At 40.7% G+C, this 26,457-nt stretch overlaps 2 protein-coding genes and 1 long non-coding RNA gene across 4 annotated transcripts in view; 1 reads left to right on the top strand and 2 right to left on the bottom strand.

Moving 5' to 3' along the window:
* gpr157 (G protein-coupled receptor 157) overlaps positions 1 to 5,215 on the bottom strand; it is a 7,827-nt gene extending 2,612 nt beyond the window's left edge. The window contains exons 1-3 of the mRNA XM_042491018.2: positions 4,605 to 5,215; positions 1,270 to 1,483; positions 51 to 245 (exon numbers count right to left, since the gene is read on the bottom strand). Coding sequence (XP_042346952.2) covers positions 51 to 245; positions 1,270 to 1,483; positions 4,605 to 4,981 — 786 coding nt within the window. The 5' untranslated portion in view covers positions 4,982 to 5,215. The remainder of the gene's footprint in view (positions 1 to 50; positions 246 to 1,269; positions 1,484 to 4,604) is intronic.
* LOC121947170 (glycine N-acyltransferase-like protein 2) lies at positions 4,743 to 26,457 on the top strand. Its single transcript, XM_042492104.2, has 7 exons — positions 4,743 to 4,880; positions 12,365 to 12,517; positions 13,056 to 13,214; positions 22,264 to 22,371; positions 22,448 to 22,580; positions 25,693 to 25,816; positions 25,952 to 26,457. Exons 4-7 carry the CDS (start codon positions 22,315 to 22,317, stop codon positions 26,364 to 26,366), a joined length of 729 nt encoding a protein of 242 aa, XP_042348038.1. The 5' UTR covers positions 4,743 to 4,880; positions 12,365 to 12,517; positions 13,056 to 13,214; positions 22,264 to 22,314; the 3' UTR covers positions 26,367 to 26,457.
* On the bottom strand, positions 5,458 to 17,376 carry LOC148188738 (uncharacterized). 2 transcript variants are annotated; one of them, XR_015777519.1, is made up of 3 exons: positions 16,950 to 17,376; positions 12,871 to 13,125; positions 5,458 to 8,292 (listed from the first exon to the last, which is right to left on the bottom strand). It is a non-coding gene; the product is annotated as an uncharacterized LOC148188738 (long non-coding RNA). The 2 variants fall into 2 exon arrangements; XR_015777520.1 differs by having other exon boundaries at positions 16,954 to 17,375.

The following is a 26,457-nucleotide window of genomic DNA, read 5'->3' as shown; positions in this document are numbered from 1 at the left end:
CTTAGTAGACATCTTCTTCACAGGACATTAATGGCTTAAAAGAAACTCACATGTAGAGTGACCAGCACTGGGTTCTGTCTGGCCGAAGAGCCGGCTAGCAGCAGAATAAAGCGCACTGTGCTCCAAATGCGGAGGACAATAAAGATGATGGGAATGAGTGTTAGCTTCATATCAGCCATGGAGGAGAAGGAGTGTGACAGCGGCCTGTTGGCCAAGATGGGACGGTACTCGGACAGGGCAGCATGCTGCGTCAGAGAAAGTACACAGTGTGACACCAGATTTCATAATTGCAAAAAATGTATTATTTCAAAACATGAAGCATAAATAAATTGATGTTTAGAATGTGGAGAATGGTAGCAGATGATTTTCTTACAATATGACACCTGCTTGAGGCAGATATGACCAAAGAACAAATATTTGCTGTAAATTGGGTATTTGTGTAAAGAGGCTGGCAAATTAGATTTTTTTTCTTTTCCGTGCTTCTTTTTTGGCCATGGAATGTGTATTACAGTCAGTTTGATTGTGATTCTGACTGTTGTGCTTTGCCATGAACAGAAGAAATAAAAATTAGACAAATGCAAAAAATCAAGTATCATGAAAAACAACAATGGGGGGGAAGGGCTAGCTAACAACTTTGTGTTTTTTTTGGTCTTTTTTAAATTAATTCTTAACATTGGAGAAAGAAAATTAGTATGTCAATGTTTTTATTATTATTATCTATCACTATGTGTATTTTGATGGTGATCCAAACCCAGATGCAGATTTAAAAATTCTGAACATTTTTTATGTCCATATCTGTTTCTTTAAACAATTTAAAATATGTGCTTTCTTTTTTCAACTGTATAATATGATAATATAAATGTAAACTCTACTACTACTACCACTACTAATATTAATAATAATAATATATAAAATATATTTTATATTGTTTATTTCGGTGACTTTCAAATCGGGGTGCAGGTACCAGTAGGGATGCTCTGGAGTATTGCAAGGGGTACATGAGATTTAAGAAAAATAATCACATTTAATCTCAGGCATTCCTATTGCAATCATTCATAGCTGTAAAAACTGTCACCTGCTGCAACAAACGCAATCACATTTACATTTATTCGCTGTGTGCTTCTACCTAAAATGTTTTGTGCTGGTCAGGAGGTACTCTACTGAAAAACTATTTCATCGGGGCTACTTTATTACCACCAATTATTACTATAACCACCAATTTATTTAAGCTACACAGAAACAATACAGCTACTAGCTGGTTAACCTTACCGCTACGTGGATGTGCCTCTTGATCAGGATGTAGAGGACCGGCAGGGTGAGGTACGCCAGGAACTCCCAGATCTTTCCTGTCAGCAGCATCCACAGGACCCGGTCGGGAGCGTGGATACTGACCCAGCACCAGCCCACCGACACCTCTGACGCGTCATAGCCAATCTTGTTCAGGCAAACGGCTGCAACAGTGATGGCTAGAGGTACGCCCCAGCTACAACACAACACAGAGGGTTTAGAGAGGATTAGACATAACTTCCTCAAAGGTCAGCTTCCTATCTTTATAAAGTTTGTACATAGATGTTTGGTGGATTCAGCATCCACAAATGTGGAAAAGACATGTGACACCATGTGATAGATTATCTTGTGCTTAAGGCCTGTTTGTGTAACAGTGCACAGAGCAGAGTCATACCAGTTGTGTTGCTTTGTCTTAGTATGAAACCACAAAATGATTTCAGCACTTTTGCATGCAATGCTTCCCCCTGAAGCATTATCCCTTCCCTAAAAACACCAATTTAAAAGAATACTATACTTTTATAGCAGCACATGGCTGATCACTATAAATACCACAGTGCTTTGGGCCTTGTATGTGTGTGTTATATATACAAACCTCGGTGAATGGCTCTGTTGTGTAATCTTCAGTTCAATGGAGCATTTGAACATTCACAGAAACAAAATTAGAATGACAACCGCAGACACTGTTGAGGCGCACCCAGGGGGGAAAATGTTCTTGTGTCCAAAAATAGATCAATTATACAACGCTACACCACAGTGAATCAGCTCCCTCCTTACATCTTCACAATAAACATGGACAGCTCGTTAATGTGCAGAAGGAAAACGGGCACAAAGGATGAAACACATATGCCGATCAAGAGCACACACAGGAACGATAAAACAAGTGTTCAGCTGAACCTGTTAACAACCTTCAAATAGATGCTTAGAAACAACAGGACCTCGTGTGATGATGTTTTTAGCTGGTCGGCTCATACGTGATAATTATGCATAAAAACAATGAAATACGTCAAAATTCTGTCCCACGTCGATATCATAAATCATGATTTCACTTTAAATCTAATCATTTTTGGAATCTAATCTGTTTAAGAGAGACACAAATAAACTAAAAATGACTACTGTTAATGTTTACATTTCTGTGCCTTTAAATACATTCATGATAATTTAAGGGAGTCAATTTTTCCCATTTTGTTATTTGAAAACTTTGTTGAAGTTTTCCCTTCACGCGATAACTGCTAAGGCATCTGAATGTGACGCTCTCAAGAATCCACCTGCTGTAGAACAAATACAAGAGCAAATATGATGAAAATGTAATTTCTTAATTCATATAATTGGTGCATTATCCTGAAAGTAGAAAAGCACAGAAAGAAAACTATAAGAGAAAGAAAAGTCGTGATGCTAGGGACAACACTGTCTGGCAGCTGCATCTCATGTCCCTGTTGCAGACCCATAATGTTTGGAGACCAATAATAAGGAAAAGAACGTGCATATTTAGATAAAATAAATGTCAGTAAGCGTCATTTAATGTGTTTTTTTTTTATTCTGGTGGAGGGATTTTACAGTCAAAGTCAAAACAAATAAGATATGATGGCCGATAGTGTGATTTAACATGCCCACTCCATTGACTTCAATAGAACTGACACCAAAGTGAGGCTCTTTGAATGCTGTCACTGACTTCATGGCCTTTACTTCTTTTAAATTTTTCTTCAGAAATAGCAGGAAGTTTCTGTGCATCCACAATTTTAATTCTCTTTTTTGTTCTGTTTTAATCAAATTTATCTTATGTCTTTGTCTTCTGTTTCATTTCACTCTTTTCAACTACCAGAGCCTATTATTTGTCTTTTTGTATTGTCGTGTGTCCATTTATCTCTCGTCTTAATGTATTTTTATGTCTTAAAGAAAGCTCCAATTTGCCTTGTTGTTGAAAGGTGCTGTATGACCTGGCCTTGTGTAATGAGACATCAGGTTTAGACCATTTTACAAAGGTAACTCAGAGCTAACACTCTTAATCAAGTCTAGTTTAAAGTATATTAAGTAATTAAGTATATCAAGTATATTAGATTATTCAATCATGGCAGACTACAGTAGAAATACAATTTAAACACCCTTTACATTGGTTGTCTGACTTATTACCATAGAAGATAAACAACTGGGGGAAATCTTTTGAGAGTCAGGTTTTTATTGTCCTGCTAAGAGATTGAGGTTAAATACTGCTAAATTAAACTGCCAAGCACCAAATTAGTTTGTGCATCATTATGAGCACGTACTGATGTTCAGATTAGATTTGAAGCAGGGCCAGAATCACTTCTTTAACAATTGGTGGCAATGGTGGTAGAGACAGCTTCTGCAACCAAACCCTCATATCTGGGGGTCCCTCCCCCCCAGAGGAATTTTTTTGGAACCTAACACCCGAACTACCCATTTCAGAGGACTTTGAAACAAAAGTCTTCTCACAAAGATTTGATGAATTAATGCATTTTTAAGGAAGACAGCATGTGATTGGGCTGCGCAGAAAAAGTGCATACTCTATGCCATTTTATGTAACATACATCTTTACAAAAAGTATAAAAATCAACAGTGATTAACTCTACATTATGAATGTAATAAAATGATTCTTTACATTGATTGGATCTATTCACAACTTGGACAAACCATATGTAGAAATGCAGCACACCACAATACAAGACTAGAACAGTTAGTGATAATAATGAAAGCAATTTGTTGAGTTTATTTATGATTATGGTTACATTTCCTAATGATCATTTAGGCGGTTCTTTGGCTTTTTAGACTATATTAGGAGCACATTTTGAGCATATTTGAATATATTCTTAATATATATTGTACAGGCCTTTATATTATATGCAATAAACAATATATTGTACATATACATTACAATTAGTGCCTAGGGTTTTAGTCGTAAAACCAGGACAATAAATCCAGGATGTGAAGACAGGTCCAATAATTCGCCAATTAGTTGCACGCGGAGCCCCTTTGTGGTGGACTATAACGTGTTACCATGGAAACATAGCTCGAAGCGCTGCTTGGAGTAGCTAGACTAACTTTGTCGTTTTACATTCAGTCTTCATTTTCTTCTGAGTTAACTAAACCAGTATAACACAGAAAACTACTTCAAACAAAATACCGTCCAAAATTGGGCGAGCTCTAGTCTTCACCAGGTTAATTTCCCAAAATGCATCAGGATACAATTTGGCGGCATCCCACTTCATCGATACAAACTTATGTGACCGTTAGCCCAGAAAATTCAGAAACAGTTAGCGTGGCAGCTGAAAAGACAGGTACAGGTAACAAACGTACTTACTTACCTAATAAGATGGAAAAACACCACCAAGCTGTCAGCGACCCTCTGGCTGGACCTCACGATAAAAACATACAGGTAAACAGCGATGGCCACGGTCCAGAAAAAGGAGCTGGTGTTGGCGAAAGTAGATATGGCTCCTTGAGCGACGCACTCCAGCGAGTCGGTGTGGAAAACTCTCCAGACCCCGAAGGCGTAGGAGACGGCGGACAGCCAGTCGGACACCGAGAGGTACACCAGCAGTCTCCTCGGAGTCGTTCTCAAGTCTGACCAAATAACGAAGGTGAGGATGATAAGCGAAGAGCCCAGAAACGACAGCGCACACGAACACAACACTATCACCTGCTCAGACAAGTACACAACCGTCCGATTTCCATCTGCCATCGCTCAGTGTGATTAGATGCCGTTAAACGTCTAGCGACATTTGTAAACACTCCTCCCCCGAGCAGACTAGGCTATCGTGTTGTACGTTTTAGTCATTACTAGTATGTAGTCTTTCCGCATTTTTTTTCTTAGTAAACCAGGCGAGTCGAGCTATATGATTTAACAAACTCCGTCCATTGCTTTTGAGGCAGCCAAACAAACTTTTCTCCCCGTGTTTCACCCCTCCCTCTCCGCTTTATCCTCTTGCGCCAACCGGAACCCAAAGCAGAAGTCAGCTTATGGGCAGACTCATAGATGGCTATTTGTAGCTTCAGTGGTCTTAACGTGTAATCCTTGTAAAGCTATGACAAGTTTATCCCATAAACACAGAGTACATCTTGTATATTTTTCCATTCCTGGCATGATAATAAAAAGCAAAAGACTTTCAATTCATACATGCCGAACACAAAGCACCAGCAACATTTAGCAGGCACGTATAGAATATTGCCTCCTGATTTATTCATTTATTTTAACAAGGAAAATGGACAAAAAGTGCCCATTAACCTTTAGATCTCTGTCCTGTTGCACATAAAGCCTGTCAAAACAGTAAAAGTGTTTTACAAAGCACAAGATAATAAAACAGTCATATAAAAACAAATAACTTACAACAGTAAAAATAGAAAAGAGTAAATAAAAACATAAAATGAGACAAGCTAAGGCAGTAAAATGATAAGAGTATTGAAAAATCACATTTGCGCAAGGCTTTGATTTATTAATACATTTTAAAAGGTATCAGTGTTATTTTGTGTAGTGAAAGCCTATGAGCAGACTGAGCTGTAGAGAGATTTTCTTTTGCTAATGTCATGTGTGTTCCTGTGTTTAAATATATAAAAGCACCAATAGTCATCCCAAAAATATATTTAGGACTGCAACTAGCAAATTTTGATTATAAATAAATCTTTCAATTACCTTTTGTGTTAGCTAGATTAATTGTATACTCATTAAGATAAATTGATAAATAAAAAATGCAGTCACAGTTTTTGAGATTCTGAGGTAAATTGTTTTGTCCAATGAATACTGCAACATCTAAAGGTTTTAATTTAAAGTTGCGTACCACAGTGAAAAGAGCAAATCCCCCACTTTTAGGACCTGGAGACAGTGAGTGATTTTTGATAAGTAAATGTCAATGTCAAATGTCAATATTCCCTTACTCTGTAATTTATTGCTAACTGATCTGAATTCATACTGAAACACAATTAAACAATGTAGATGAAGCACATACTTCATTTTTAAAAAGGCCAAAATAAATAAATAATAAATAACACATAGCATCAAAAATGTAAGCTCTCTATTGTAGAAAACCTGAGACTGACACCCTCAGTGAACGGAGACATGTCTGCATTCTGGGTAATAAAAGACTTTTTTAAATGAAATCATAATACAGATTTAATTAAAATGTGCTGCTGGCGCTCACCTTTTACCTCAAAATAGATGTCCTACTTCTTAAGCAGTTCATAAGGATCACATAATAAGGTACACATTTGAGACGTTTTTGAGTAATGAATTATGTCTGCTGCGCTTTGTGTCGAGCAGCTGTTAATTTTTTGGTGGCCTTGTAATTGTAGTTTAAGATTTAAAGTTTAGGAAGATTGAAAGCCATAAAGCAGCGACCTTGTGTGAGAGCAGGATTTTACTGCTACTGCACTGCTGCAGCCCTGTACAAACTGCAACCCCTTTTTGTGTTTGCAGCAATGCAGTGGCTTTTCCCTGCAGTCTGCAGCAAACACATCTGCATTATCATCAGATTCACAAATGACCAAAATACAGAGCATTCTCCATCAAGTGTTAACAATGAAGCAGCTAAAGATTTTGTGATTCTGAAGACAAAGCATTTTGCATCTTAAATCAGGAGCACACTTTACAGCCAGCTGCGTTTGCTCTGTGCGTCTGTGAAAGCCTAAATTAGTGTGCACCTGGTATCTAGGCCTTACTGCCTCATCTGCACTCATTAGGTCTACTGTGTTTGTGTGGAAACGTTATTTTTTCAAGGGTCTGAAAGTGCTGCTTTTGCACAGTGCAAAGTGGTTTATAAAACAACTTTTCCATAATTACGAAATGCGTGTACACTGTGAAAACAAACAACACAAATGAATAAATCAGTCTTTATGTAACTTTTATTAACCCTCTTTACAGACATACTTAAGAAATTAGGCTGCAACTGAAAAATTAGGAGTGAATCTTAGAAAATGTACTTAGGGACTGTTTGTTACTTATGAGAGTTGCGGCGGTGGTGCACAATGTGGGAGGCACTTCAGATAATTTTTCAAGCTATGGGGAGGGAGTTATGATTTTTGATTTAACTTAGGGTTAAGACATTAAGATTTAAATGGTTGTATTTTGTATTTATTTTAAATACCCTCAGAACCCCAAAACCTGCAAGTGGGTTGTAATGTAAAGGCATGTTTTCTTTAAATTTCTCCAAAATCCCACCATTATCATAGCCAGAAACTGATGGTGAAAAGATGCATGCAGTGAAGTACTGGGGGTAGTTCCTTATATCTCATGAAGCAAAATTAAATTTGGTGACAAAAACATGCTTTTGCAACTGAAAAATAAGGAATCTGAAGTAATGGTGAGCCAAAAGGGATTTTAAATTGTCTCAGTGAGGGGGAAAAGTATAGGCAGTAAAAATTTGCTGCAGTGTTAAATAGACAAAAGCATGCTGGGAGGTTGCGTTCAGTCACAAGATGGCAGCAGAGGACCGTAAAAGAACAAGACAGTGTTGAAGTTTGATGCTTTGATCCAATTGTAAACACTGTAGAGGCTGTTAACAAGAAAAAGGCTATGCGCTCAGGTGATCTATCTTCAGTTAATTCTGCATCAGGTCCTCAGCTCTTGGTAAGTTCTACAGTGTCAGCACACGTGTAAAAACTTACAGTAGCAGCAGGATCCATGTTTGCTACAGTGCTGATTCGGTGCTTTTTCCCCTCCTCTCGTGACGGCTGTGATCCCAGGGCCTCTTATTGCGAAGAATTTCTGCGGCAGTATACTTGCTGATTGCTTCGTTCTCACTCCTCACAACAACCAGCTAAGACACTGCCAGAGAAACACCCACAGCAGCCGCGTCCAACCGTCTGCCCCTCCGCTCGCCTCTCCCCAGCAGGTTTACTGGCTGGTGTTTGCCGCACACTTCACCTGTGAGTCTGGCACTACAGGGTTGCCCACACTTTTCGTGCCAAGCTTCCTGGTGGTGGTGGTGTTTGATGGAAGGCAACAGTCTCTCACTAAAAGCCCCTGGGGGTGGTGCGGTCCAATGCCAACAGCCGGAAGCTCTATAAGAGAAGTAGGAAATTATTATTGAGTAACAATTGGTCCATTGAAAAAAATGTATTTGGCTCAATAAATTGTAAAAAAATAAATTGTAAAATTAAAATAAATGTTTCTTTTTCGGAGTGTTGGAGTACAATTTAAAGCAGCACTCTCTCCAGCCAAACTCAGTTTTTTATTACTGCGATACAAAGATGAGTCTACGCTCAGATGCCCAAAGTGACCCAAAGCTTGTTCCCAAACAGATTCTTGATACTCCTTTAGCCTTTTACGCAGCATCACTTCAAGTGCACACAACTTGGGCAAACACAAACACCCCCGAACTAAGAATAGACTTGCCATGACTCATGATTTTGCAACAAAAAGCTCCATTTGATTTAACTGACATCTATTTGCATGTTGCTATCTGTTCACACTAGTAATGCATTTGTTTGCGTGTTTATGGACGTTAGGGACTAAAATCCCCTTGCTATCAGTTGCATTTGCTCGCTGCAGTGCTATTTTGGGCCGGCTGACCACTCCATACTGTCGTCTCCCTGTGGACTCTGCTTTGCTGACAGGACAACATGGATACCAGAGAGCGATCTGCAGTCACTAACAAATGAAGGAACAGAGGGAATTATGAGAGCGATAGAGAGGTGTCAAGAGGAATGTTCGGATGACGTGCAGTATGAGGAACGTCCTCTGTCTAGTGAATCTTCGCTGCTGAAATCTGCAGCAAGGCTATTTGTAGCTCTCCATGTCTGCTTTTGCTGCATTTTATGACGCATTTTTGGTTGTATAACTGGAAATTCCTCGCCCATTGGCTGGTTGGAACATCTTGACCTTATCTGATGCCAAAGACAGAATTAAGAGACTTCTAAGAAAACAGTTTGTTATTCTCTGACGCTGATACAAACAGTAAATATTTATTTGTCGGCCCCTGTCTTACACGCGCAGACATAAGTGATATGAAACACAGAAACACCTCTTCTTGACCTGTTTTCAGTTTGCCAAACGGCTGCATCAGTGTCCCTTTGTGGCGAGCCAAATGCTGCATTCACTGAACACATGATGACAGGAATTCCTTCCTGCTCAGGGCTTGATGTAATCCCTAATACAGGATTGAGGAATGCCAGTGAAAACAACACCCTGCTTGCTAAATGAATGACTGGCTGCCTCACTGCATCACACAGCAAACAGCAGCAGCAGGAGCAGCAACGCGCCTTGACTCACAAACCTGTCCACAAATATGCTTCAGGCCTCAGGCTGGCTTCAGCTTCACAGCAAGGATGTTGTCTTCCTATTTTTGTACCATCGGACAAACAAATGAAAAAAGGCAGTGGGAAATTGTTTACAAATATTATTGTGAGGTGTTGATGAATATTGAATGAATTAATTCAGCTTTTCAGGGTTTGCCGGATTTAAAGTTATGATAAATAAATACACCCTTATCGAGACTATTCTTGGCTACACTATGACCTTGGTGTGAGCTTAAATTAAAGACATGAATATACCCGTAGTTTGCAATCAATTACTTATGTGTCCTAAAATATGCAATATTCATCACTAAGTTAGTGTGCTGATGCAGGAGCCGGATACTGGCGCAGATATGATGGAAAGTTCGGGAGTTATTCAGGTGAAACAACACGATCATGGCTGTGACTAATAATTCATTTTATCAGTGATTAATAGGCCAATAATTTTCTCAAGTAATTGATTGATCACCTTTTCTTAAATCCAAGGTCAAATGTTGTATTTTGTCCAACCAGCAGTCAAAAACCCAAAGATTTTCAGTTTACTGTCAAATAGAATGAAGGAAAATCTGCACAAAAAAAGAAGCATAAGCAAGGATTGATTTTTCTCTTACTTGAAAAATTACAGATTGATTTCTGTTAATTAAGGAATCGTATCAGCTTTTAAATGGATAGAAGTTAAATAAACTTGATATTGACATTAAATTTAACAGATGCTAAAAAATAATATTCAAATTCGTAAACTCCTTAACCTACTTTAATCAGATATTTCCTTTTCCTTGCTTTGAGTCATAATTTTTAACTAGTCATGTTTAAGTAATTTAATAGTATTTATAAATAAAAATATATAAAATAAATAATATATTTGAAATTTAAAAAATAATAATTCTTGCATTCTTGCAGTTGGTTACTTTTATAAAAATAACATTTGTTATTTTTGCCGAAACTTTTACGTTGGCAAAGTATTATAAAAAATCATATTCCTCCTCCTCCTCTGATGGAATTCTCTAGAATCTACTGCGGGGTGCTGAAAACAACCAATCAGAGCTGAGGAGTCTCTAATGCAGCTCTCCGTGATGTCAATCACAGCTTGTGAACTGCAGTGAAATTATCAGAAAGTTTGTGACCTGGCCACCATGTTGGAAATATTCGAGTCATGCACCAAGATTCTGCCACCAGACAACTTTCTCATTTTACAAAACATGTTTTTAAAAACATTTGAAGTGACAAATAGGCAACGCAGTAACAGAGTCTTAATACAAATTTGATCGGTGCTGCCTGATTTAACAGTTTGACTGCAGTTCTCAGCTCTGGTTGCTTTCATTTGCACGTGTTAAATTCATTCATGGAAATACCAAGAGCCAGAGGATTATGATTTTTTTTTTTTTTTACAGATCATCCATCTAATTATCTACTGCATGGATATAATGACAGCTTCAGCAAATGTAACAAATGTTATTTATTGATAAAAGTTCCCAACTACAGCTTTTAGAATCCCTGAAAAACACGACTGCAGCGTTACAGTAATTTTGTAGAGATGATCGGTTAGAGACCAAAAAATGGTTTCTAAAAAAATAGTGCTTTGTTAATTGTTCTGATTTAACAAACAGTTGCACCCGTGCACAGAAACTGGAAGGTTTAATTTTTTATATTCCTCATTCTTTAGAGTTTAAATTTGCCAATTTATGTAATATTAGTGATGTTGCATCTACAGTGTCACATGTAATAGTAAACAAATCGCAGTGTTTGTTTTAGACTGGCATTTGTTTAGGCAACCATGTGACTCTGACATGGTATGCTCCTTAATAGTTCATGACATGTTTAACCTCCAGGCAACAATACTCCTCAGTAGTACGGTACGTTTCCCATCACATTACCAGAAAAGACTCACATACGCACATCTATTACACATCCCAGACCCACCTACACATCCTGAAAATGCTGCGTTCCTCTGCTGTCAGGCCTCAGATATTGAAAAACACACTGTCCCAGCTACCCAACACCACCATCCTCGTGCACTATACTTCACCTCCTCCCCTCTCTCCGCTGTGCATTTCTCGGTTGTTCCAGTGTCAACTAACGACGCTCAAACAGTCATGCTTCCTTGCTCCAGTCTCATTCCATGAACATAATAATCTCATGGCTAACAATGACACCAGTATTTACTGTAGAGCCATGTTTCTGAACAATGCTACACATGACACGCACCCTGATGGCACGCCTGGTGCCAGAGCTTAGCCTCCCCTGAGGTTTATTTAGAAATAAGTATCGATCGAGCTTTTTAGATGTTTTAATTGCAATTTAAAAATTCAAAACCGCTGCTGGAGGCATTTTACAGCGGTAAAACATGATTAGCAACTATAAAGGCTTAGTCACAATGTTAATTCTCTACCTTTTGTTGTTTAGTTTTTTGATTGTTTGGGGTGAGAATTGGCTTCATAAGTATACACTTATCAGTAGTGTATGCAAACTGCAGTGTGTTATTAATTCAATGGTTTTGAGTCTTACCCACTGTGCTCACTACCCCTGGTTACTAGAAAACACAGTTGCCCCAGTAACTATCTGCAGGCACACAAGTAAAACACACAAATCATAGTACACAAGACACTAAATGGCTATCATTTGAGTCACTTGGGTGATGAATGTATTTGACATTTGACAGGCACATATGAGTTTTTACCATAGTGCTAATCAGTGTGACAGCGTGGAGAATAAGGTTGTCTTTATCTGCTTTTCTACGTACAGTTATCATCCTTACTCAATCACTGATTGTCCCACTTGTATTCAACCAGATAAAAATCAGAAATTGAAAAACTCTTTATCTCTGGTTTCTGCTTTTTAGGAAGGAGAAGCCGCCTGCTGAGTCACCTGATGGAGAAAACAACAACAAAAACAGCTGTCCTTCTCTGTGAGGATGAAGCTGTGGCTGGACAATGATGGCCGTGTCCCTGAGGATTTGTCGGAGGGTCACTGGTGTTGCTCTGTGTGGGCAGAGGTTAGTGTGCCACTGTGTGATTGGTGTTTGGGTGTATCGCTTCCGTGGCAGTTTCCGTGGCATCATGTTAGCATCAGGACTCAGCTTTAGACGCCTTCAGCACTTAAAGCTGTGCACTTCAAATTAACATTTTCTCATTTATACTTCAATCACTTTACAGGCCTTATTAAGCAGATCTGAAGGCCTCATTTCAGCATATTTTGATTTCCCCACACTAATTAGTGTTTCTGAAGTTTTACTCAAAGTAAAGGCACACTATGCTCCTCTCTGCAATAACAATTAACCTCACAGAAGTGCTCAGTTGCAATATTATATTTCAGAGGTCTTTATTCACACACAGTTCTGACACTCACCCACAAGCAGCGACGGCAGCAGTGGAGCTCCTTCATCTGCGCTTGTCCTCAGGGGAGTGCACTCTGGTGTTGACATCTCCAGGAGCCTGTCCACGGCTGCAGCAGCTCACTGTGTGGGTCACTTCACACTGGCAAACTGTTGACCACAAGCCTCTTCTCTCTCTCTGCCTCTCTGCTTCACTCAGGCTGCACACAACAAGTCAAGGCATGTTCCAACACGCCACCAACAGCCAGACCGGGTGTATGAGCCTGCTCCTAGACCAGAGGGGGAGGAGCAAAGGATCAGAGAGGGGGGAAACCCAGAAAAAAAAACCCAAGCATGACTCAGCCTGCTGCTTCAATTGGTGAGCACACACAGCTTTTACTTTTAGCACTTTTAATGCATGAAGGAGTTATTGTTTGAAGGTACATTAAGGTTGATTCTCAGTGTGACACAAAGTTGATTTTTTTTTTTTTTTACAAAAGCAGAAATGATTTGAGGCAACCGACTGAAAAAGTTTTAAAGAGAGAAGCACTTTTGAATTGGACTGGCTTGTCAGATCATCTTTGCTGTGCCATAGATCATAAAGAAGTACGGTTTCTCTGCAGACAGTGACTTCTCTCTCTCTACACCCTCTCCACCCAGCGGGGGGAAGCACTCCACAATGTTGACTGTCTTTCCAGGCAAATGCGAAAACCTCAGTCTACACTGGTTAGAAGTTGAATGGAAGCAAGTTAAATTAATATCTTTAAATCAGCTACAATATTTTTTTCATCCTTACTTTTATAGGCAAGTAGTCCTGTTTCTCTTTACCACAGCAGAATGAGTAGTTTACAGAAGCTGTAACCAGCACCAGCACAGCATGCTAATGAAAGCTGCTGATTCATTAAATCATCTTACACAGTAGCCCACAGTAGGTCACATCAATTACAGATGAAGCCCATCAGTATGAATTACATGACTGTGAAAATCTGAGGGAATGCATTAGCAAAGCAACGGAAAACCTGTTAAATATTAATATTTTCCCATATCTGTGATGTTTAATAACAGCTATGGATTTAAAGCGACCTTTTTAATGCAGCAGAGAAAGAGTCCTTTATGTGATCCATCAGAGAGATATATACAAATATAAATGTCAGTCTTTTTTGTTACTGACACATTTAACTGAATCAAATGTGCAGAATCATCACCATCCATGAGTGCTAATTATTCAGAGCTGCTCTGATGAAAGCTGTTTTTTTTTTTTTACTAGAGGAGGGGTGATGCCAGTTCATCACTGCTGTAGTGGAAGTTGATCACTAGGCAGATTCTGGGTGCAGCGGCAGGAACCAGCTCAGCAAAACTCACCTGCTACAATATGGTCTCAATCTGGCTGCCTTAGCATCTCGAAAGCACTGTACTGTACATCACTGGTGCTGCTCTCCACTGCAGCCTGTCAACTGACTGATGACCTTATCAATGAAAGAGCAAAGTCACTATGATGTTACGCCCAGAAAGAACTCAAAGCACTTCGCTGCAGCTTGGAGTTTGTCTTTTCCCCGCTGACAGCAACTGAAGAAGCTGCACAACTTTGTAAAAAAGCAGAGGAGGTATATTTGCCCGCAGATAGTTGCTTTAATTTATTGGAAGTGGTGATGCGGCACTGCACTGCACAGCAGCGTCTTGACAAAGTGCCAGCAGTAGTTTCACCAACTGAGTTGGTTCTTAATTTATGGAAACACGAGCTGATCGTCTGTTTGCACAAGAGTGAAATATAGACAGACGTCCAGCTGCCCACTCACAGGAAATTATTTCTCCGCACTTTAATAGCTAAATCATCACATAAAAGTGTAATTTATTCTTCTTCCTACCTGGGACACAGTCTGCAGCTCAGGCCTCACACTTGCATCTGTGTTAGTCGGGGGGAGTCGGGGGGAGGAAGGAGCCCCCAGCCCAGCAAGTTCAAAGCTTGCTGCATTGATTACATCATCGGAACTGGAGTGCTGGAACGGGACAATGCACCATCGGGGGGTTGGGGAGGGGGGCAACCGGCTAATCTCACCATTGCCTCCCTGTGGAGCTCCATGAGCAGAGTGAGTGTGTGTGTGTGTGTGTGTGTGTGTGTGTGTGTGTCTATCTATCTCTCGCTCCTCTGTCTCTAAATTCAGCTTAGTCCGGTCCAGAGTGAGACGGCCTGCTCTCCCTCACATTTACCACCACTGTGTCATGTGACTGAAGGACTGCCTGTGTCTGAGAGAGAATGATGTTCATCCCTGTGTGTGTGTGTGTGTGTGTGTGTGTGTGTGTGTGTGTGTGTGTGTGTGTGAGACAGAGAGAGATAGATAGAGAGAGAGAGAGAGAGATTGTGTGTGCATGTGTGCTATTAGAGGCCAGCACTGCAGGAACTCAGCTGCTGCAGGACACTGCAGGATTGCTGCTCTGCTGCTGGCTCACTGGCTCTTGCTTTTTTTTCTCTATCTCTCTCCTCTCTCTATTCACTCAGGCAAATTGCTCAAGGAGGATGGTGAGAGCATGTGCTGCATACTTTTTCAGCAGGGGAGAGGGGGAGGAGGGGGATGAGTGGAGGAGAAAGGAGGGGGGGAGGCAGAATCACAGAGGTGCAAAGCATGCCGGTGAGGTGCTGTGCTGGGCAACTGTACCTCTGAGGGAGACTACAGTAGAGAAATTGGAGACGAGTAAGGAGGAGGGAAGAGGAGGAGAGCTGGTGTGAGGTGGGGGGAGGGCAGGAGTGAGGTGCAAGGAACATCAGGTGAGTGCGGCAATTTCCTTTGCTGGCAGTGCAGCACCCACCCTCAGTGAAAGTGTGAGCAGGAGAACTGCAGATGTTCCAAGATGATGTCAGGCTCCGGATGTGGCACGGACCTGATGTACAGTTTGCTATCACTCTGTTCCCTCGCGCTCGCCTGCCTCCCTGCAGTGGGGAGAAAACCAAAGGCCTTAAAGATGCTTTGGACTTCTGCCTCACAAAGCTGACGATGCAGGGCCGTCTTTTTCAAGGTCTTAGCACAGTTACCTGAGGTGAACTCAGAGCTGACCGTGCCTGCATGCAGGCGAACTGACCTGGCTGGATCCATCATCCAGACCTCCCAGACAGGTTTGAGAGCACAGTTTGAACACTGACTCACTTTTATATGAAGCTTTTTCGCCCACAAACTATTTTTACATGGCCTTTGAAAAGACTGGTAGTTGAGCGTAGACAGTGCAATATGGCATAAAAGACAGAAGTAGCAACATCGACTTTTAGAACGAGAACTGCTGAGAGACTGCTGTTGCAGAGATATTATAAGTATACGAGTATTTCTGCTCTTACACGAGATCTTTTCATTTTTGTGTTTATCCGAAATACAAACAAAAACGTATCTAAATGCATGCACAAACATCTCATTACTTTCTCTCACACACTTTGTGCAAAACTGCCAAAAAGAATCATAAAAAGCTGGACTCTGCCCTGGTATCCACTTTTAGGACAGCAGAAAAGTCCCACTAGCTAGAGCACAACTTCATGACTGCACCACAGCTCCCCTGTCCCATGCAGGCCACTGTAGCCTCATTCTCATCCCTTCCATTTTCAGCACTCACCGACAGCCCAGGAACACTGGTACAATAGATTCTTCTCACCGGTATCCAGCATCATATTCACAACTAGCACATGCTGCTAGATATAAACCCACAACTACCAGAGAAAAGTAGCCTGTCTCCTAAAAGCTAAATCAGCAAAGATGAAAGTCCCCTCTGGTGGAGGGAACTCTTTGCATCCTGGTTAGTCTTTTTGTCCTTGTGTCAAATGCAGAGTCTTCTCGACCAGCCGCTATCTGACACGCCGGCTGCTATTTCCAGCCTGTACCATGTGTTAAACATGGATGAGGGAGCAGTGGAGCCTGACTGCTAACTGACTGGCTGTCTGGCTGGCTGCTGCCTGGTTATTACTGGTGCAGAGGAGGCTGACACTGATGAGACAGAAGCAGCCGGGAGCTTCCACACTGCAGGCATGCACACCAACAGTCCTATAAGGCTGATTTAAGAAGTACACCATCCTATGCAAAGACATACAGAGGCGACATAAAAGGTAAATAAGACTAGAGAGGAAATAAATGTTTACCTACAGATGAGTCTCGGACGGCATCACACACGGGGCGTAGAGGAAGAAAACTTCTCTGCACTCACTCTGAGCCTCTTGGTTGCTGGTGATGTGCTTTCATGGCGCGGCAAAGTTGACTGCAGCATTGCCTCCTGAACAGAATGACATTGTTTGCACTCTCTCTCTCCCTCTCTCCTCCTCCTCCTCCTGTACGCGCTCGCTCCCCCTCCTCTTCTTTGCACGCTTGCTGGCAGCATAAACTGCACAGCTCAGCAGTGTTCCCCCACTGCCGCAGCAGATCCTGCATGAGCTCTGCGTATCTGAGTGGGATGGGACTTTTAAAGGGGAACGCAACCTCCAGGGTCAGTGTGTGTGCACATCCTCAGTCTGCCCTCCGCTCCTCCTCTCTGTCCTCCTCTGCAACACCCCAACCCCCAACCCCCACAAGAATCATCAATGTAAAGGACTCCTCACAAGAGAGACCCCCTCCATGCACACATAACTCTCCATCCGCCTTTATTCATTTTCACACTACAGCAAAAGCTGCTTTGAGATATGAGTGTGCTCAAACCTCATTGAAGAACAGTTTGCGAGGCCATCTCCTCTGGTGTGCTTTGAAACTTGTCACAATATCTCTGAAAGCTAATTTCCTCAGAAATTGCCTGGAAGAATTTCTCCAGGTATGAGTTTCAAAAAGATGTATTTAAGACCATTTAATTTAAAAAAAAAAAAAAAAAAGGGCACATGCAAGATCAGAAAATGTCACACTGCGTCAGACTAAATTTAGAAAATCACAGGCTTAGTCACCGTTTTTCAATCAAAATAAGCTTTTCTCACCTGGTGATATCATAAAAAAAAGTGGCTAATTTATTTTACCCGAAAGCAATTGTTAAGAATTATATTACAAACATGTATGCCAACAAAAGTGGAGCACACCCCAGAATTACTGCACACAGATCACCACATATTTTTAACAAATACACAGTAATCATGTAACCAGTGAGTAAATGTCGCTATTTAAAAGCTGCTTTCTCAACACTCAAAGTTTCAAATTCCCAAAGGTACAAAATCACCTTCAGTAAAGTGAAACGACCTTAATCTGCAATCCCTTATTACCTGCCTTTCATTACCCAAGCTGCACTTCCCTACAGGTGCTATTCTGCATTGCGCTAAAATATAGAAATGTCTTTACCAACCGAATTTGTCTTTTGCGCGTTGCACAACTCTGTGAGAGTGAGATCATCCATCATTTAGTTTGCCAATGAGGTTGAACTTCTCTTTCTGCAATCTCTTTACTTCACACATAAAACGCACTTGACAGTATGCGTCCCAGCTTTCTCTGATGATGTTTGCGTTGCATGGGCTTTGGATGGGTGATGGTGGCTCCATTATAAATTCTGTGCGTTTTAAGCATCAGCGTCTTGGCTTTTCTCTGCAGCAGCGCACCGCTCTCTGCTTCTCACTGCAGGAGCAAGGCTTTTTTTTTTTTTTTCTCTATGACTTTATTCCCCCAGATGAACCCTGCGATTTTTCGTCCTCTGCTGCAAAATTAGGAGCTGCATGGTTCTCGTATTAACCCTGAATCCATCAAGTCAAGGTGTGTGCTCACCTGTTTGGAGTACATTAGAGCACATGTATTATATCAAGCTTTTTATTAGCTTGTATCTCTGCCCTTTTAAAATACGCCACTGACGGTACACATTGCTGAATCAGCAAAAACTCATATAATGGAACATCTCTGACTGCTGGGGATCAGCTACACGAGGCTGTCCATATCACTCAGTGTCAGTATGAATCACAGGTATGCATCGTGTAAATTATCCATCAGCTGAGAGTGAAACATCTTCCCCTGCATGTGCGATCTGCATGCAGTGCTGCTACTGCATCAGTCTGCTGAGCCTCACAGCATCTGTCCTCTCCTCTGTACTCTATGACACCAGGGGAAAATGCTCCTGCCAGCATATCCCTCACATAGCCAACGCCATTCTCAGTAATGGCATCCCCTGTGATGAATAAGCCATGAGGAGGGGCCCTTTTACATGTCCTATTAGATTACCTTCCTATGCTTTACCTGGCTACTGTCACCTCATCGCCTCTGGCTCTGCACTCTTCTTAATATTCTCTGTGGTTAGCCCAGCCAAGGGCAGAGTGTGTAAATGTGTGTTAAGGCTCATAGATCATATGAAAGATTTGGAGTTGAGTCATCTTATGCAGTTCATTGAATGTGTACATACTCGGCTCTCGCTCATGTTTATGATTTGCTTTAAGGTCTGGGAAAACTGCCCAACGATTAGCATATCTTTCAGTTGATAGGAAATGTTTGCATAAATAGGTGATTGATTTTTATTTTTTTTGTGCTTGGTATCAAACCTGACGTTATGCTCAAATGAAAGAAAAAGTGTTATCTATCAAGTATGGACAGTCTTGACATGAGCAGATAATGGAGTCAAGTCTAACCCTCGGCTGGTGAGTTTGCGTCTTTTTTTTTTCTCATTCACAGCCCATTCCTCGGCTCCATTGATCTGTCCGGAAAAGATAATAGACACATTGATTCACAAGCTCAGCAGCTTGCTTGGTTTACACATCAATTCAGACTAATTCTCAGTAGTCCTCAGTCAAGGAGGAGAATTGCCTTGACTGACGACTGACTCCTGAGTCTTTTGAAACCGTAGATTAAAAAGCTGTGCTGTGAAGAATTTCCGTCTCTTTTGGGTGTACAGCATAGCAAAATGTATGTCTAAAAATCTGATATGATGTAAAATAAAACATGATTTCAAGGTATCCAAAGGACCAAAGGATATTCTCAGGGGAAACCTGACCTTGCAAATAGAAACCAGCAATGAATTAAATTCACAAAAAACTTTCTCTCCCTGCTCATTTCGGTCAGTCTGGTGCAGAGATAGTCTGACTGATGGCATCCTGATTTTGTAGAAGGTGTGTGGTATGTTTCACTGCGCCAATGCTTCTTTGTTGACCTCATTTTGTAAAGCTGAGCAGATTCCTTGCAAGGCCATGTCGAGTGAAAAAGACACTCTGTCAAACAATAAAGGCCAAAGTGGTTGTTAAGAAAGACTGTAAGGACACAAACTGTTCAGTATTCAGAATTGTGAGTTAATTATTCCTGATATCATTTATCTCACAGACAAGAGAGCACTCTTTTTTTATTTGAACAAAGAATCACTCACAACATCACTCACCATAATATTAAACATCCTGTTTTGAAAGGCAGAGTTCGATATGTGAGATAAATAAAGTGCGAGGAGTTATCAGTTTCTCCCTTGTTATGAGAGATTGTAGTAAAAGTTCTATGATGGATTGGCATTATGGTGAATGGCTGAACTTCTGACAGCTGGCTGCTGAGTTGTGGCGAATGAGCAGTGGCTCCATCAGCTGTCGGTGTCAGCTGCAGGCAGTCTGCTTTCTACAGAGGTGTTGTAACAAAGCATAACGCGCAGATCAGCTTCAACTCAGAGAGACTGCAGCCTTGATTAGTACTTTACACACTTATAATATCAATTTCAAGCATCCCTATTTCAGGAAAAAAAACTGTTTATGTAATTTTCTTTTGGAATCCACTTCAGCATTGTGTGTGTTTAAAGAGACAGTTCATCCCAGAATCAAAAATACATATTTTTCCTTTTACCTGTAGTGCTATTTATCTAGATTCTTAAGGTTTGAGTTGCTGATTGCTGGAGATATCAGCTGTAGAGATGTCTGTCTTCTCTCCGGTATGATGATACTAGATGGCACTCAGCTTGCAGTGCTCAGAGTGCCAAAAATATACATTTGAAAAACTCAACAGCAATGTCTCTTTCCAGAAATCATGACCTGATTACTCAAAATAATCCGCAGACCTTGTTGTGAGCAGTGTCATGTAGGAACTATTTTCTTTTTAATAAACTACACCCACCACCCAAATCACGACACTGGTCTTCCACAATACACCCCACTAAGGGACTGAAGGTGGAGGGAATTTAGAGCTCAGCCTAGGGGGACGCCATTAGGCACTGTGTCAACCAAAGCATTTTTTTACGGGCTGAAAACGCCAGGTGCTCCTCATGAAGCGCCCAGCTGGGAGCGCTTTGGAGCGCTTTGGAGGGGCAGTGTTTTTTCAGCTGAGACCCTTTAGTTGCATCTGATTGCTATGATACAGAATATTCACAGGTTATGATGCGGAATATTCACGGAAGTGCTTTCTCACTGCGAGTCGCATTCACCTTTTTACACACACACACACACACACACACACACTCACTCTCACACTGGTGGCTGAAACTACCACACAAGGTGCCACTAAGTTTTTTAATAAACATTCATACACATTCAAACTCTACAGCCATCTGGGGTAATTTGGGGTTTAGTATCTTGCCCAAGGGTAAGTTGACATGTTAAGTGAAGAAGCGGGGGATCGAACCGCCAATCTTCTGACCTGCTCTATCTCCTGAGCCACAGCTACCCCTGGACAGCAGAATAAAAAGTTACAGTGACGAGTGCAGTGTTTCACCAACATATTTTAACTTTCAGTGCTCAGATAAAAACACTGCACCTACAACAGTTAGCATCTCATCTCAGCACCTCATCACACAGCTGCTGTTTGCAGTGTAGTATAAAGATGTGGTGCTCCTTGTTTGTATGTGTGTGAGGGTTGTTTTTTTTTTTTTTTGTTGTTATTGTTTATTTTGCACTTTGAGCACCACAAGCAGAGTGCCATCTAGCTCCATTATACTGGAGAGAAGGCCAACATCTTCTCTGCAGATATGTCCAACACTTGGCAACTCACACCAAAACAATCTAGATGGATAAATAGCACTACAGGCAAGAGGAAAAATGTGTAATTTGATTTTGGGGTGAACAGTCCCTTTAAAATGACTGTTTAAATGTTCAGGTAAAGTATGTAGTATGTATTGCAGGTAAAGTAAATACTTCTCTGAATAGAGAATAAAGACTTTGGACTTTGTGTTCATCTTATCTGTGGCAGTAGTATGTAGATGCCAGTAAGCTGTAAATTATACCTGTAGATATTCAGTGTCACAGCAGAGTTGCACTTCTTTAAGCTGAACAAATTCAAGGCAGAGGAAAAAAAATACCAAAATGATGATCTTGAAAGCACTCAAGGACCTCACTTTGATGAAAAAAATCCTTTACAGGGAACTGCCACAGTCCATCACTGTAATGCTTCTCTGTTTTTAATGAAATAACATTTGTGTGTTTAAAAGAAAATGGGGCAGTACTGAATATAGTTTCCACTGTTATGTTTGTCATTTTTGTCTGCAGAGATGGCTAGCAGCTTGTTATTTTGGTCTTTTTCCCTGCTGCATTGTGTTCTGTGTTTCAGGTTCTTGGAGGAGTGTTGCATATCCTCCACAACAATCCGTGTCATCTGGAGATGTGTGTTGACTCCTGGCCTACATTCACTACTGCCATTTGTTACCGTCAAAAACAGGTATGGCACACAGGGACAAAGGCAACTTAAAGGCTCCTGCAGAGTGGCCTGTTGACGTCTATATCTGCCTGTGAAGCATTTCAGGAGCAGCAGCATCTCTGGGGTGATTCCTGACATCTGCACAGTCTTCACCAAAAACCCAGAAACTCTGAGAAGTCTGCTGCTTAATGAGAGAGTCGTAAAGTGGAGGAGCGGACTCATATTCAGAGGTAGTGTGGCAGAATGAAGGCATTTCCAGTGAAAGGCAGGAACCAACAATGCAGTGGTCATGAATCTGTTCTTTGTACTTTTCTTCTCTAGCACTCAGCCCCAACCTCATTAGTTGCTAGCAAAGGCAATTTTTTATAGATAGTACACAAACATACTGTATATTTTAAGTTTTTTGGTTTTTTTTGTCATTTTTTAATTAAATGTTACACACACAGAAGTGAATCGTGCTTTTGCTGGGAACCACATTCGTTTTGCTAGTGAACATTTCCAGCTGCAGGACGCTGTATGTAGGACTAACTCAAAATAAATTAGAATAGCTGTATTCACTGTAATGAAAGGACATGTCACTCAGCAGCAGCTCATTGTTGTGTTTGGAAGAGGGGAATATGGGGAAAATCAAATTTTTTACCAAACACCTCAATATCAATATTGCAAAAAATATTGTAGTGTGACTATTGGTGCTTTTACAAAATATTTACACAGTGAGATTTTTTCTGATAATCATCAGTAAGGTGGATATAATGATTATGTGGGTACAGGTAAATAATAAAACAGAGCAGTTTGGTAAGTTAAGAAAATTACATTACTTAATTGTGAAGTGATGATATTTAATGATTTTTTTCTGGTACAGGGTGTAAATCCTCCACACCAGACTCACATACTACAACAAACAAATTATACAAAAAAAAACACACATCACAATATACTTACAATAATTACCCATTTTTTGGCCAGAATTTATCCAATCTTTTTTTAAAAGAGTTAACTGAAGGAGCCGACACTATGTCCTCTGGAAGCTCTTTCCTCGCTTTTACTGTACAAAGTTTAATAAAGATTTTTCTCTTTTCAGAGTGATGCTAGGAAAATTATTGCAGACCTCTTCCATGTCCTCTATTAAAAATACAAACTGTTCGCATCAGGGAGATGCTATTGGGTTCCAAATACATACAGCAGGAGATGCCTGAATAGGTATAGAAACTCTTTCATTCCTCTCTCAGGGAATCTCCTAAACTCAGGACATGGGGAGGGTGTGAAATGAGGAGCAGTGTTGTATTTAAATGCACTTTACATTTGTTATTGCACTGCTCTGCTACTGCACTGCTCTGCTAATGCACTGCACTGCACTGCTCTGTTACTGCACTGCACTGCTCTGCTACTGCACTGCTCTGTTACTGCACTGCACTGCTCTGCTACTGCACTGCTCTGTTACTGCACTGCACTGCTCTGTTACTGAACTGCACTGCTCTGTTACTGCACTGCACTGCTCTGTTACTGCACTGCTCTGCTACTGCACTACTCTGTTACTGCACTGCTCTGCTCTGTTACTGCACTGCTCTGCTACTGCACTACTCTGTTACTGCACTGCTCTGCTCTGTTACTGCCCTGTTCTGCTACTGCACTACAATTCTGTTCATCTTTATGTGGCAGCCTTTATGTCCAAGAAAAATGTCCCTAAGGTAGAATTAAATCATCATGAACCTCCAGTGATGCAGCCTTTAAATCCAGGAAAATACAACACTTACCATATTACAATATCCAAAATCCAAGACAATAAGGCAACTACCCGACCCCTGTAGCTTTGGTGACATTTAGTTTAGCAGGATCAATTTGTTTCTGGTTTTCGTCTTCTTGTGGAATTATTTTTGACAAGAAGAAATATATTAAAAAAATTGCTTGACTTATTCTGGTTAACCTAAATGTGGAACGCACCGATATGTTTCGCTATTCAGCCTTGCATTTTTAAACATTTGTTTGTGCAAATATATTTTGTAGTAAATGTTATCACTTATTGAGACATTTTTATCTGCCTCACAGCAGTCTGTCAATTAAAGTCTTAACTTAGTCATTATAATGCAGCAGACCGGGCAGTTTTAATATCAGTGCAAATACAATACATTTAAAAACAACACCAACATTATGTAATATTTTTCTTAATCAGATGTTCTGTAACATGTAATTTTGTTGAGCATGATTAGGGATGCACTGATGGGATATGCTGGAATAATATTGGCGCAGACACTGACCTTATTAAAGGGATCAGATATCACAATTGATCTACACTAAATACAGTGTCTATAACAATTCTGTGTTTCTGCTGTGAGTCACACTCTTTCTGTCACGGAGAGGCACCGACTCATGTTTCCTTATATAAAAATGATTCCAGTGAGTTCAGTACAGCGTAGGTGTGCAACAAATTATTATTTTCATTGTAGATTAATCTTTCATTTATCTTTTTCAATTAACAGATTAGTTGTTTAGTCTATAAAATGTCAGAAAATTAAGTCAGTCAGTGTTTTTCAAAGTGCAAGATGACGTCCTCACGTGTACGTAAAGCTCTGTTTATGTTGCACTTCTTAAAAACACAGTTACAAGGTGCTTCACACACACACACATACACACGCACATACACACACATGAAAAATGTACATGAACAAAGAAAAATACATTACAATCTAAAACACAGCACAATGAGGGACAGACCAAACTAAAACAAAGACATAACTGTAGATCATTTATAAAAAGGCTTGCTCATTCAAGTGTGTTCTGATGAGCCAAAGATTCAGCAAATCTGATAGATTGGTTAAGATTGCTCCAGACAGTTAGGGCTAAAACGGCAGATGCATGTTGACTTTTGTTTTGCAGTTGGAGCGAGTGGAGGATCAATAAAAGGCCAAGATTTGAGGATGGGAGTGGTCAAGAAGTAGAATAAGGAATAGTAGTAGAACAAGGATAACAGAAATGTAACTGGGGGCAAAATCGTGCAAAATTTTTTTTCATTCACAACCCAAAGATATTCAGTTTGCTATCAAAGAGGAGTAAAGAAACCAGAAAACATTCACATTTAAAAAGCTGGAATCAGAGAATTTAAATTTTTTTAATTAAAAATATACTCAAACCAATCATGAGATTATAAAAGAAGTTGGCAGTTAATTTCATAGTTTAATAATTGCAGCTTTCGTGCAGTGTGGTACGCAGATTTTAAATATGGGAAAAAGAGCTCAGGTATCAGACTGGTATTCTGTACAGGTAGATACCCGGAGTTTGTAATACTGGTACAGCCACGGTGATGAAGGTAAATTAAAACAAACTTTACTTCTGTGTCTCTGAAAGGTATACCCAGATCACATTGTCATCTCATCAAAGATCTCGCCGTTCTCAGAGGGCTTGATATCACAGAATATGGGGGTTATAACACCTTTATCTACCACAACCAGCAGAATATGGACCGTCAAGAGTAAGTCTCTGAAATGTCTTCATGACCTCAGCGCAAGGCTGCTCCATTATCTTTTAAAACTGATGATTAGAGAATATAATATACATTTCCTTGATTTATGAATTTCCAGTCGCATTTTTCTTCTCTGCCGTCCAGGAAGGTGTTGCCACTGCCAATATCCACTCTGGATGAATCCCACGCGGAGCTCGTCGACACACACTTGCCTTACGGAGGCAACCAGGAGAGCCTCAGCCACGTGAGAGCCTGTATCCGCCATCTGCCAAACCACTGTGTGACGGATGAGACAGGCCGGCCCGTGTCCTGGATGCTGTCTGACGAGCTGTGTGAGCTGAGGATGGCTTACACCCTACCAGAGTACAGACGGGCCGGTCACCTCCTGGCTCTGTCTCTGGCTCTGATGCGCAGGATGGGCTCTGCGGGTTTGCCCATCTACTGTCACATCAACCAGCAGAACCAGGCCACCATTAATGCCGTGACCTCACTCGGCTTCTCCGCTTGTCCCAGTATGGAGGAGATGTCAGTGCTGCTAATATGCAAGGACAGAGTGTGAGTGAGTCAAACTAATGACAATAAAGTTGGCTGGACGATTGAAACCACGCTGGAAAAGCAATGTTTTAATATAAAAGCTGAAAATGCAATAA

The sequence above is a fragment of the Plectropomus leopardus genome, chromosome 9, assembly GCF_026936395.1.
Source record: "Plectropomus leopardus strain MGB_pleo_1.0 chromosome 9, ASM2693639v1, whole genome shotgun sequence".
Classification (NCBI taxonomy): Eukaryota; Metazoa; Chordata; class Actinopteri; order Perciformes; family Serranidae; genus Plectropomus; species Plectropomus leopardus.
This window is presented reverse-complemented; position numbering and strand designations above follow the sequence as displayed.